General features: G+C 43.4%; 1 protein-coding gene across 1 annotated transcript in view; it reads right to left on the bottom strand.

Moving 5' to 3' along the window:
- LOC143293133 (inhibitor of nuclear factor kappa-B kinase subunit alpha-like) overlaps positions 1 to 12,445 on the bottom strand; it is a 42,678-nt gene that overhangs the window by 25,453 nt on the left and 4,780 nt on the right. Inside the window, exons 4-9 of the mRNA XM_076604048.1 lie at positions 11,166 to 11,324; positions 9,404 to 9,493; positions 8,358 to 8,482; positions 6,019 to 6,123; positions 4,253 to 4,382; positions 1,934 to 2,125 (exon numbers count right to left, since the gene is read on the bottom strand). Coding sequence (XP_076460163.1) covers positions 1,934 to 2,125; positions 4,253 to 4,382; positions 6,019 to 6,123; positions 8,358 to 8,482; positions 9,404 to 9,493; positions 11,166 to 11,324 — 801 coding nt within the window. The remainder of the gene's footprint in view (positions 1 to 1,933; positions 2,126 to 4,252; positions 4,383 to 6,018; positions 6,124 to 8,357; positions 8,483 to 9,403; positions 9,494 to 11,165; positions 11,325 to 12,445) is intronic.

The raw sequence follows: 12,445 nt of genomic DNA, 5'->3' as shown, positions 1-12,445 counted from the left end.
CAGCATCAGAAGAAGGGAAATAACTCTAGAAGTTTATGTGGAGTCGTATATCTCCAGAACATTTTGTCAGTTTCAGGCTTCTTCACTGTTTTGGACATTGTTTCATGACATGAAACACCACTTTCTACTGTTTCTCTCCTGGCACTCAAAGGGTTTCAAGCTATCATACAGACAATTCATGTTATGAAACACCACTTTCTACTGTTTCTCTCCTGGCACTCAAGGGCTTTCAAGCTATCATACAGACAATTAATGTTATGAAACACCACTTTCTACTGTTTCTCCCCTGGCACTCAAGGGCTTTCAAGCTATCATACAGACAATTCATGTTATGAAACACCACTTTCTACTGTCTCTCCTCTGGCACTCAAGGGCTTTCAAGCTATCATACAGACAATTGATATGAAACACCACTTTCTACTGTCTCTCCCCTGGCACTCAAGGGCTTTCAAGCTATCATACAGACAACTGATGTTATGAAACACCACTTTCTACTGTTTCTCTCCTGGCACTCAAGGGCTTTCAAGCTATCATACAGACAACTGATGTTATGAAACACCACTTTCTACTGTCTCTCCCCTGGCACTCAAGGGCTTTCAAGCTATCATACAGACAATTCATGTTATGAAACACCACTTTCTGCTGTTTCTCTCCTGGCACTCAAGGGGTTTCAAGCTATCATACAGACAATTCATGTTATGAAACACCACTTTCTGCTGTTTCTCCTCTGGCACTCAAGGGCTTTCAAGCTATCATACAGACAATTAATGTTATGAAACACCACTTTCTACTGTCTCTCCCCTGGCACTCAAAGGGTTTCAAGCTATCATACAGACAATTCATGTTATGAAACACCACTTTCTACTGTCTCTCCCCTGGCACTCAAAGGGTTTCAAGCTATCATACAGACAATTAATGTTATGAAACACCACTTTCTACTGTCTCTCTCCTGGCACTCAAAGGGTTTCAAGCTATCATACAGACAATTAATGTTATGAAACACCACTTTCTACTGTCTCTCTCCTGGCACTCAAAGGGTTTCAAGCTATCATACAGACAATTCATGTTATGAAACACCACTTTCTGCTGTTTCTCCTCTGGCGCTCAAGGGGTTTCAAGCTATCATACAGACAATTCATGTTATGAAACACCACTTTCTGCTGTTTCTCTCCTGGCACTCAAGGGCTTTCAAGCTATCATACAGACAATTCATGTTATGAAACACCACTTTCTGCTGTTTCTCCCCTGGCACTCAAGGGCTTTCAAGCTATCATACAGACAATTGATGTTATGAAACACCACTTTCTACTGTTTCTCCCCTGGCACTCAAGGGGTTTCAAGCTATCATACAGACAATTCATGTTATGAAACACCACTTTCTACTGTCTCTCCCCTGGCACTCAAGGGCTTTCAAGCTATCATACAGACAATTCATGTTATGAAACACCACTTTCTACTGTTTCTCCCCTGGCACTCAAGGGGTTTCAAGCTATCATACAGACAATTCATGTTACCTGGAGAACTGAATTATGCTTCTTGACTTAATGTTTCATTCTTTTTTCTTTCTTTTCTTTTTTAAGTTGTGGCTTATAGTCTGGAATTTTTCAAGTGTAACTGCCCATCTCACCTTTTCCACAGTTGTTATGATTAGTTTTTCCACCCTCTGTGTCTGTCTGCAATTGTTGGTGGGTGGAGAGAGGAATGGGGCTGTATCAGTACGAATGCCTGGTGTGTGTGTGTGTGTTTGTGTGTGTGTGTGTGTGTGTGACCTGTTTATTTTGTGATGCTCATAGGCAAATGAATGTTATGAGATGTATCTGCATCAGTGTATGTATATGTACTTGTATTTGTAACTGCTCTGGGCTTTCCAGAGAGAGGGTGTCCAAATATTCATTATCATCATTATTATCATCATCTCCCCAGCATAACTCACAGGCTCAGACCAGCACTGCAGGGCAGGGTTGCGGGGATCAGGGGCCACGCCGCTGGCTAGCAGGAGGTCCTGGTCGGCCACAGGGATCTTGGTCTCCAGCTCCAGACACTTCTGCAGGTGGGCCATGCTGTCATCCTCCTTCAGCGGGTACGACAGCAGCGTGTTCCCCTCCACGTGCAGCACGTGCACTATCTGTGGGGAGTTGTCATGATCATGATTCAATTTATGGACAGCAGCGTGTTCCCCTCCATGTGCACTATCTGTGGGGAGTTGTCATGATCATGATTCAGTTTATGGACAGCAGCGTGTTCCCCTCCACGTGCACTATCTGTGGGGAGTTGTCATGATCATGATTCAGTTTATGGACAGCAGCGTGTTCCCCTCCACATGCAGCACGTGCACTATCTGTGGGGAGTTGTCATGATCATGATTCAGTTTATGGACAGCAGCGTGTTCCCCTCCACGTGCAGCACGTGCACTATCTGTGGAGAGTTGTCATGATCATGTTTTAATTCATCAATTATTAAAAATTAGTGCCAATGGGGGCAATAGCAGAGTCGTAATCTGAGGGTACCAGGTTCAGATCTCGGTAACAGCACCTGGTGGGTAAAAGGTTGAGATTTTTCCGATCTCCCAGGTCAGACCTGTTTGTGCCTGAACCCCCTTCATGTGTATATGCAAGCAGAAGATCAAATGCGCACCTTGAGGATCCTGCAATCCATTTCAGCGTTTGGTCGGTTATGGAAACAAGAACATACCCAGCATGCACGCCCCTGAAAATGGAGTATGCCTGCCTACATGGCAGGGTAAAAAATGTCATACATGTAAAAGCCCACTTGTGTACACATGAGAGAACGTAGGAGTTGCAGCCCTATCTGTGGGGAGTGATCATAAAGGAAATTTTTCTGCTGGAATAACATTTATCTAACATACTTACCATGACCCACTAGCAGACTCCGGCAGGGGTCTGATTCCTGTCCTGTGCAAAGTACTACCCGCCTATGCTGAGAAAATGAAAGTAACTACTGCCGATAACCTCCCGGAAGTATGTAACCCCCCCTCTGCATCCCTGACTAGCGCCTGCTTTTTCCGGCAGGTTATCTTGACTCGTGTGCCTGTGCTCTTCATATGGCTAAGTTTTTCTTGCATTTTCTGCCTCTTTGTCAATTAATTATTTAAATCATGTAGTGCCTCTCCATGCTAAAATGTGCTAAACTGTACTGTAGGAGTTGGAGGCAGAGAGGAGGACAAATTTTGTTTAATGTACATCCCGTCACACATTATGGTGATTGTAGACGTTTGTTACACACACCCTAACAAACTTTGTTTGATGTACATCCCGTCACACATTATGGTGATTGTAGACATTTGTTACACACAATCTAACAAATTTTGTTTAATGTACATCCCGTCACACATTATGGTGATTGTAGACGTTTGTTACACACACCCTAACAAATTTTGTTTAATGTACATCCCGTCACACATTATGGTGATTGTAGACATTTATTACACACACCCTAACAAACTTTGTTTAATGTACATCCCGTCACACATTATGGTGATTGTAGACATTTATTACACACACCCTAACAAACTTTGTTTAATGTACATCCCGTCACACATTATGGTGATTGCAGACATTTGTTACACACACCCTAACAAACTTTGTTTAATGTACATCCCGTCACACATTATGGTGATTGTAGACGTTTGTTACACACACCCTAACAAACTTTGTTTAATGTACATCCCGTCACACATTATGGTGATTGTAGACGTTTGTTACACACACTCTAACAAACTTTGTTTAATGTACATCCCGTCACACATTATGGTGATTGTAGATGTTTGTTACACACCCTAACAAACTTTGTTTAATGTACATCCCGTCACACATTATGGTGATTGTAGATGTTTGTTACACACCCCCTAACAAACTTTGTTTAATGTACATCCCGTCACACATTATGGTGATTGTAGATGTTTGTTACACACACCCTAACAAACTTTGTTTAATGTACATCCCGTCACACATTATGGTGATTGTAGACATTTGTTACACACACCCTAACAAACTTTGTTTAATGTACATCCCGTCACACATTATGGTGATTGTAGACATTTGTTACACACACCCTAACAAACTTCCATCCACTACCATCCCCTTCACCACACCTCACACAGACACACCCCCACCCCCCCACACACAAATCCCTCCATGCACATCCCTAACCCCTCACACCCCCCAAACCCCCCACACACACTCACACACAGATCCCTCCACACCCTCTCCTCACCACTTCCACCCACACAAACCTTTGTGTTCAGGATCTGGTCCAGCAGAAGGAAGCACTTAGGCCTCATGTTCACCACCCCACCCCCGCGCTGCTTGGGATCCCAGCGCAGCATCAGCCGTAACCACTGCTCCAGGTAGGAGGTCATCGGCCTGGAACCATTGTAACGTCACAGTTTCAGTTTCAGTTTCTCAAGGAGGTGCCACTGCCTTCGGACAAATCCACATCTGTCAGGCAGATGCCTGACCAGCAGCATGACTCGATGTGCTAGTCAGGTCTTGAGTGGCGTCAGTGTGTTCGGACATATCCATATGTGCTAACTCCACATCTGCCAGCCTGACCAGCAGCATGACCCACCTTGCTAGTCAGGCCTTGAGTGGAAGCATATATTCTTCTACTGATTTTTGCCAGAGGACATCGCTTATGTTCCCATGGGTTCTTTTTCAGCGTGCCAAATATGTGCTGCACACAGGGCCTCAATATATCACCTTATCCAAATGACTACACACTCAGTTTGAGAGAGTTCCTGTAAAACTTGAGAGAAAGGAGATTTCCTGTCAAACTTGAGAGAAAGGACATTTCCTGTCAAACTTGCATTTCCTGTCAAACTTGAGAGAAAGGAGATTTCCTGTCAAACTTGAGAGAAAGGACATTTCCTGTCAAACTTGAGAGAGAGGAGATTTCCTGTCAAACTAGACAGAGAAAGGACATTTCCTGTCAAACTTGACAGAAAGGACATTTCCTTGAGGGAAAGGACAAGACTGGGATTCGAACCAAAATCATCATGGACACGGTCTTCGCAGACTAGCATCTTGGCCATTCTGCTACCTCTCTCCTCAGTATGACAACAATAAATTATCACCGCCCAAAGAAGTAAACACGTGAGATGCTGGCTCAGTGAATATAGCAGCCATCTGAAGACTAAAATATCCCAGATATATGGTTGAAAATACCCATCAGTCTGTCGTCAGGGTGTGTTTTTTTGTGTGTGCTGGTTTTGGGGGGGTGTGGGGGTGGGTTCTGGGGGGGGGGGGGGTTGTTTTTTTCTTTTGTAAGGGGGCAGGCTGACCGGAGTGGGGGTGGTTTAGGTGTCAGGGGAGAGGAAGGTCCTCCTCCGTTCACAAGAACATGTGTGCTGGTCAACACACATCATTGGAATATTCATACCCATCATAACCATCACATGTTATATCAGTCCATACTAGTAATGTATGTGCGTTAAACTGCCTCATTATTATCACGGTTACCTGTGTTCACAATGGCCTTCATTTCAACTAAATTCAACATGTACACAGCCAACATATAAGCAGATACCAAATCTATCTTTGATATCCCAGTTCAAGCATCATCATCATTTATAATTTTCAACTGCTAAAGAAGTATCACACACAGCAAATATACAGCAAAAAAACAAACAAACAAACAACAAAACAAAATAATCCCAGATGATGAAAACAAACACATGTTCAGAAGTTACAAGTCACACAAACAAAAACATTACATCAAAACACTGAGGAATGAGGATATACCAAAAGAAAAACAAATTTCAAAACAAAACCAACAAGCGTACACGCCCCATCTCTCCAGTGCATGACTCACAGCCCAGACCAGAACTGCAGGGCGAGGTTGTGGGGGTCGGGGACAAAACAAACAAAAAAGGAAGAAGAAATTAACAGCACAACCATGAAAAAGGGCTCAGGTTATAAAAAAAAAACAAAAAAAACAAAAAAAAAACCAAAGCACATTAGTAAAAAATAACATGAAGAGATGGCATCAAGTCAAACTCACAGGCACAGGTTGAATGGAGGGGGAAGCTGTTTGGAGAAGCGCACGCCGTCCACGTCCACCCAGGCGCAGATGTCATCCGGAGATTTGGCACACACCTCCTTGTGCCTGAATGCAGATCATCACTATATCACTATCCACCTCTTGTATTGGACGACTGGATCACCACGCTATCTTTAGTGTTGTGCATGAACGCTGTACATACTCATCACAATATCGCTATCACCATCAGCCATATCTTTATCGGATGACTCCCATGTCATTTTTGTGTGGAGTATGTAAAGACTAAACGTGTTTAAGTTTAATTTTAAGACTAAGATTTATTAACTAATGTATGTGTATGTCGATCATTTGTATTTATATTGTTAACAAATCTACTGTGATGTTCATAGTACATCGCCATTCCATCCCTCACCCCCAACTATTTCCCACCATCTTTGGGTGAGTGTTTTAATTCAGTGATGGAATAACTCTCTTCACATTTAAAAGTGACTATCTCTTAAGATATTTTCTCTATGACAAGTCTGTACTATGGTTCAGACAATAAAGTGACTGACTGATTGATGAACTGATTGATTCATCATGCCATCACTACTCTCACAGACCCTGTTTGGTCTCTATATTTTCTCTTTCAATTTACAAAGTTGCATACTTTCAAATACCCATTGTATGAAGTGGAACATTTTAGTTATTCTTTCAAACAATGCCAGGTCTACTAACTGGCAACCTTTCTACTTTTCATACTATACCAGGTTTAAGAAGTGCACACTTTCAAATACCAATTATATGGACTTTTACATTAAGAATTTATATCCAACCAGCCACTGTGGCCAAGTGGTTAGCGTCGCGGACTGACGGCTGGGAGGACGCGGGTTTGAATCCCAGTGGAGGTGGGTTTTTCGGCCCGTGGCCGGCTCCTACCCAGAGTTGAGTGTGCTGTGGGCTTAAATGGGGAGACTGGGACCACACAGTCGAGTGTCATCCACTTCAAGGATGCATATTTGGGTGTGTTGCTCTGATTACCTGACCAACACTGCAAGTGTCTGTATCTCTTGGGCCTGGTTAACGCTGGGATGTCATTATGACAGGAAGCGTAGAGTACAGCCTTGTCATGCAGTCCCAAACCAAAATGGACCTCCATAGCAACATCGTCATCATCATCCTACTCCTTCATCGTAACCAATATAAACAAAACAGTCTCAAAGTCTGTGACCTTTCATGCCCTGCTCTCATGGTGACCTCAGTTTCGATGCCCCTCCATTTCTGTGCTTGGGGTGAGTCCTGTCAGTGTGTTCAGTGTCGGCAGATTCATGGTGGACTTGTTTGAGGGACGTGGTGGCGGTCTCCACACTGGGAGGGACGCTCACTCAGTCTGGCTCCGCGACTAAGCCATTATTGTCGTTAGTAGGGGGCTTAGTAGGTGGTGTCCTAAGTACGTTGAATCAGAACAGGCACCACTAAACACCACCGAAGTGACTCAGCAGCAGTGCAGGGTCTCCTCTGGTGTGTGGCCTCCTGGCGACCTAACATCGATGGTTCCCTGCGGACTGCCGATGCTGGAACTGTGACGGACGAACCCGGGTGTGGCCGTGTATGGGGGAATCTAAATGAGCAGCGTGGGAGTAATGCCACTGAAATGGTGCAGATGATGCGGCAGCAAAAAAAAAAAAAAAAAAGAATTTTTATCTATGAAGTGTAATGTATATGACGTGGTATATCTCATTCATTCTTTCAAACAATGCCAGTTTTATGATGGAGCACACTTTCAAAGTCACACTTTCAAGCAATACACATTTTATGAAGTGGCACACTTTCAAATCATATCACTGTTTATCAGTTTTATGAAATAGCAATTTTTCAAATGATATAAGATTTGTGATGTGGCAATCTTTCAAACAGTGCCTACGGTATAACAAGAATAAACAGTTTATTCAGCTACAACTCATCCAGGTTCATTGTTCGGCCTATGGAATAGACTGACATCAGCTTACAATTCGGCCAACAGCAATGTGAGAGCTGTATGATCAATTGTTTCTCCAATACAACTTTCAGAATTCATTCACAGCTTAGTCTTTTGTGAAGGATTATGACTCTCAAACTAGGTGGCAAGACTGCACCAGCTCTTAGTCCTGGGCCCTTGCGGGCAAGTTGGCCTTTGAGAGCCATCCCAACACTGACTGTCCTAAAGCCCTCTTGGCCAAGAGAGTTGGGATGTAACTTGGACGAGACACTCTCAACTTCAATCGAATTCCAGCACAGTCAGTCAAGACAGCAGATGCCCACCCTGTAGCTCTGATGGTCAGTCAGACATGAATGAATATTACACATATGTATACACTCACCACTGCACAGGAGGTAGGGTTGGCAAGAACGGGCGTGTTCCAGTGATGCACTCGAAGATCACTGTGCCGAACGACCAATAGTCCACTGTCTGTGAGTACTGCTTGCTGGCAAACAGCTCGGGAGCCTGCACACAGACCCTTTGGGCTGTATCTGTAATGTACATGTGTGTGTGTGTGTGTGTGTGTGTGTGTGTGTCGACTGTTGGCCACCGTTCTTTCTCTGTCTCTGGACCTTGCAATTGGAATGAACTTCCTCTTTCGCTTCATCAAGTCTCCATACTCAGCTCTTTCAAGTCTGGCCTTAAAACCCACCTCTTCCCAAAATAGCCTCCCTTGCCTGCCTCTTCCTCGTCTTTAGTTTCTACAGTTTTAGAGTTATGCATGCGTGTGAATGACTGGTGCGAAAGCGCTTTGATTTGTCTCTGCACAAGATTCAGCGCTATATAAATACCATTATTATTATCATTATAAGAGTGTGTGTGTGTGAGTGTGTGTGAGTGTGTGTGTGTGTGTGTGAGTGTATGTGTTGTATGTGCAAGTGAACATGTGTCTGTGCAAACATGTAGAATATAAATGTCAGTATGTCAGTATGTGCATGTTTGCGCTTATGAGCTGGTGTGTACAATTCACCAATTATATGTGTGAACTTTTAAGCATTTATGGCAGCAATTACACACACACACACACACACACGCACACACACACACACATGTATGTGCAAATGCGTTCGTCTGCATCTGTGTAGGTGATGAAGGGTTTGTTCCAGGGAGGCAGGTGATCAATAGATGTACCTACTGATTTATTCACAGGTACACAAAATAACAATCAAGTGTCCAGTGATGCAACAACCACATACTGCAGTGAATCCAAACTACAGGTGCATATCAAAAGGTATGTACTCATAATGGCAGACAGTTTACACAGGCACTGAAGTAAGCTCCAAGCCATCTGTTTGCATTGATGTGTTACAGATACACGAGCAATCTGTTCAGTATGAAGTGATGTATACACAAAGGCAAACCAGAGACACAGGGTTCAAAACTCACCAGGTACTGCAGGGTGCCAACAAAGGACGTGCACACACTGCCCTGGTCCAGTTCCTTGGCATAGCCCAGGTCAATCAGCTTGTACACTATCTGCAATGGTAACATCAGTGATGATAATGATATGACGATATGGATATTTATATAGCACCTATCCTCGGTCGGAGACCAAGCTCTAAGCACTTTACAAACACGGGATCATTTGCACAACAGGCTGCCTACCTGGGTAGAGCCGACTAATGGCTGCCACTTAGGCGCTCATCATTTGTTTTCTGTGTCATTCAATCAGGTTTCAGTTATATACAGATACACACTCATACAGACAAATAACATTTACGTGTATGACAGTTTTGTTCATTTACACCGCAATAAACCCCAGCCTAAGTTGATCTTTTGGTACGGTCTCATAACTGTAGAACTGTAGAAGGGTTTCTTTGTCGTCGATGCTTCTGTAACTGGTCTTTTTTTACAGGTAGGGTAGTTAGCCCTACGCAAAACCCTTTATCCTCTGAGCGAGGTGGTCCTGTCTTAGTCGCCTATTACGACTTGCATGGCAGGGCAGTGGGTCTGTTCTATCAGTGCCCAACCTACAGGGCAAGGGACCAACTGGACTGGAATGGCCAGAACAGCCCAGAACAGAGTGCAATGGCGAGAGGTCGTTGATGGCCTATGCTCCAATGGGCAAAATGAATGAATGATGTAGAAGGGTTTCAGTTTCAGTTTCATTTTCAAAGGACTGATGTCAATGCCTAAAACAGAAGAGCTTTAGTTACAGTTTCAGGTAAGCATCAAAGTGTACAGACTGATCAATACCACACCACAATTTTTTTAAATGTTTTAATGGAACAGGTGCCTGATCCACCCCAGACTTGGTCATGGCCTTGAGTAGATTAAGAAAAGAAAAGGACAGAAGTTCTGTTCATTAACCTCTTCAAGAGAATGGCAGCAGAATTTTTCAATCTAAGATGCTTATTTGCCAACATGTGTCCCTGAGGGTCTGGTTTCAAATCCTGGTCTTGCCTTTTCTCCCAAGTTTGACTGGAAAATCAAACCAAGTGTCTAGTCATTTGGATAAGACAACAAAATGAGATCCCATGTGCGGCATGCACTTGGCGCACAGTGAAAGAACCCATGGAAAGTGTTGTCTTTTGGAAGAATTCTGCAGAAAAAATCCAATCTTGATAGGTACACCAATATGATGGAGTCTCTCGTCAGACCGACGGCAGGCAGGCTTATCTGTTGGTGTGTGTCCTCATATAGGAGAAGAGGCCGATTCTGGATGCGCAGCACACCCCACCACTTGCCACAGGTGTTGCAAGGGAAAACGTCTCCAGAAGTCGAGCCCTACTTCTTCGCTCACGCTTCTCCTTAATGACCAGCGTTCTCATGAATATATGCATGCACTTAAACCCCTTCAGTGCTGAGGAAAAACAGTAGAAAAAGGTTTTTCAAGCCCCCCCCCCCCAAAAAAAAATATATAAAACAATCAGCCTTAAACTGAGAAAATGATCTGGAGATATACCACTCCAGATATTAAACTGTGTAATTTTTCAACCTTCCAGAATTATCTCCCTTTCTCTCATGATGTCATCAGTGACATCACTTTGCACATAGTAATAGGTTCTATGGCACTCAAGGGATTAAGGCCAGACTAACACGATGGTTTTGGCTGCTGGTCAGGCATCTGTCTAACAGATATGGTGTAGCGTATATGGATTTCTCTGAAAGCAGTGACACCTTCTTGAGACACTGAAAAAAAGCCAACCTTTTCATCGACCAGCTGCAGCACGATGTTCTCAGGCTTCAGGTCTCTGTGGATGATGCGTTTCCCATGCAGGTACTCCAGTGCTGACGCCACGTCATGGATCAGACAGCGGATCTCGTACTCCTGCATCCCGCAGCAGTTCTCCCCCAGGTTCAAGGACTGCACACACAACACACAACATTCAGGTTCACACACACACACACACACACACACACACACACACACACACAAAAAAAAAAGAAAAAAAAAGCTTCAGAAGTCTAACATATACATGTGTGTGTGTGTGTGTGTGTGTGTGTGTGTGTGTGTGTCTGTGTGTGTGTCTGTGTGTGCATGTGTGTGTGTGTGTGCAGCTGAAGCCTGACTGAATGGCACAGGAAACAAATGACAAGTGCCTAAAGTAGCTCTCAGTCAGCTCTACCCAGGCTGGCAACCTGTCAGGCAAATCACTCCCTGTTCTAAAACCCTTAAGGGTTTGGTCTCTGACCAAGAAAGGTGCTATAAGTACCAAAAACAATAATAACTGTAATGATAGGTGTGTCAAATCTCTTCTTCTTCTTCGTTCAACATTCACTTGTATGTACACGAGTGGGCTTTTACATGTATGATAATTTTTACCCCACCATGCAGGAAGCAAGCCATACTCCATTTTCAGGGGTATGTACAATCTAATTCAGGCATAAATGATGACAAGACTTCAGTTCAGCAACTTTTAGTAGGTCTATTCAGCTGAAATAGTGAAAAGGTAAACAACAGATACCTTAAAACGAGGCTGGGTGGAAATGACCCATACAATAATAACTGAATGCGGTGTAGTGTGTAATCTACTCTGATATCATGAAAATAACAATAACTCACTTTATGAATTATAATTGAATGCGGCGTAAGCAGTCTGCTATGAGGTGCTGTTTTAAGCATTAATAACAATAATAACTGTAATGGTGGTTGTATCAGATCCAATTCAGGCACAAATGAAGACAAGACTTTTAGTAGGTCTGTTCAGTTGAGAAGGTAAACACAGCAGATATCTGAAAAGCAGGCTGGGCAGAAATGAACCATACAATAATAAATGAATGCAGTGTAGTGTGGAGTCTAACTATGATATCATTACAATATCAATAATAACAACTCACTTTATGAATAATAACTGAGTTCAGTTCAATTCAGTAACTCAAGGATGCATCACTGCGTTCAGACAAATCCATATAACGCTACATCACACCTGCTAAGCAGATGCCTGACCAGCAGCGTAACCCAACACGCTTAGTCAGGCCTTGAGA

Source organism: Babylonia areolata, chromosome 18 (assembly GCF_041734735.1).
Source record: "Babylonia areolata isolate BAREFJ2019XMU chromosome 18, ASM4173473v1, whole genome shotgun sequence".
Classification (NCBI taxonomy): Eukaryota; Metazoa; Mollusca; class Gastropoda; order Neogastropoda; family Buccinidae; genus Babylonia; species Babylonia areolata.
Note: the sequence above shows the minus strand (reverse complement) of the source record. Positions and strands in the feature narration are given on the sequence as shown.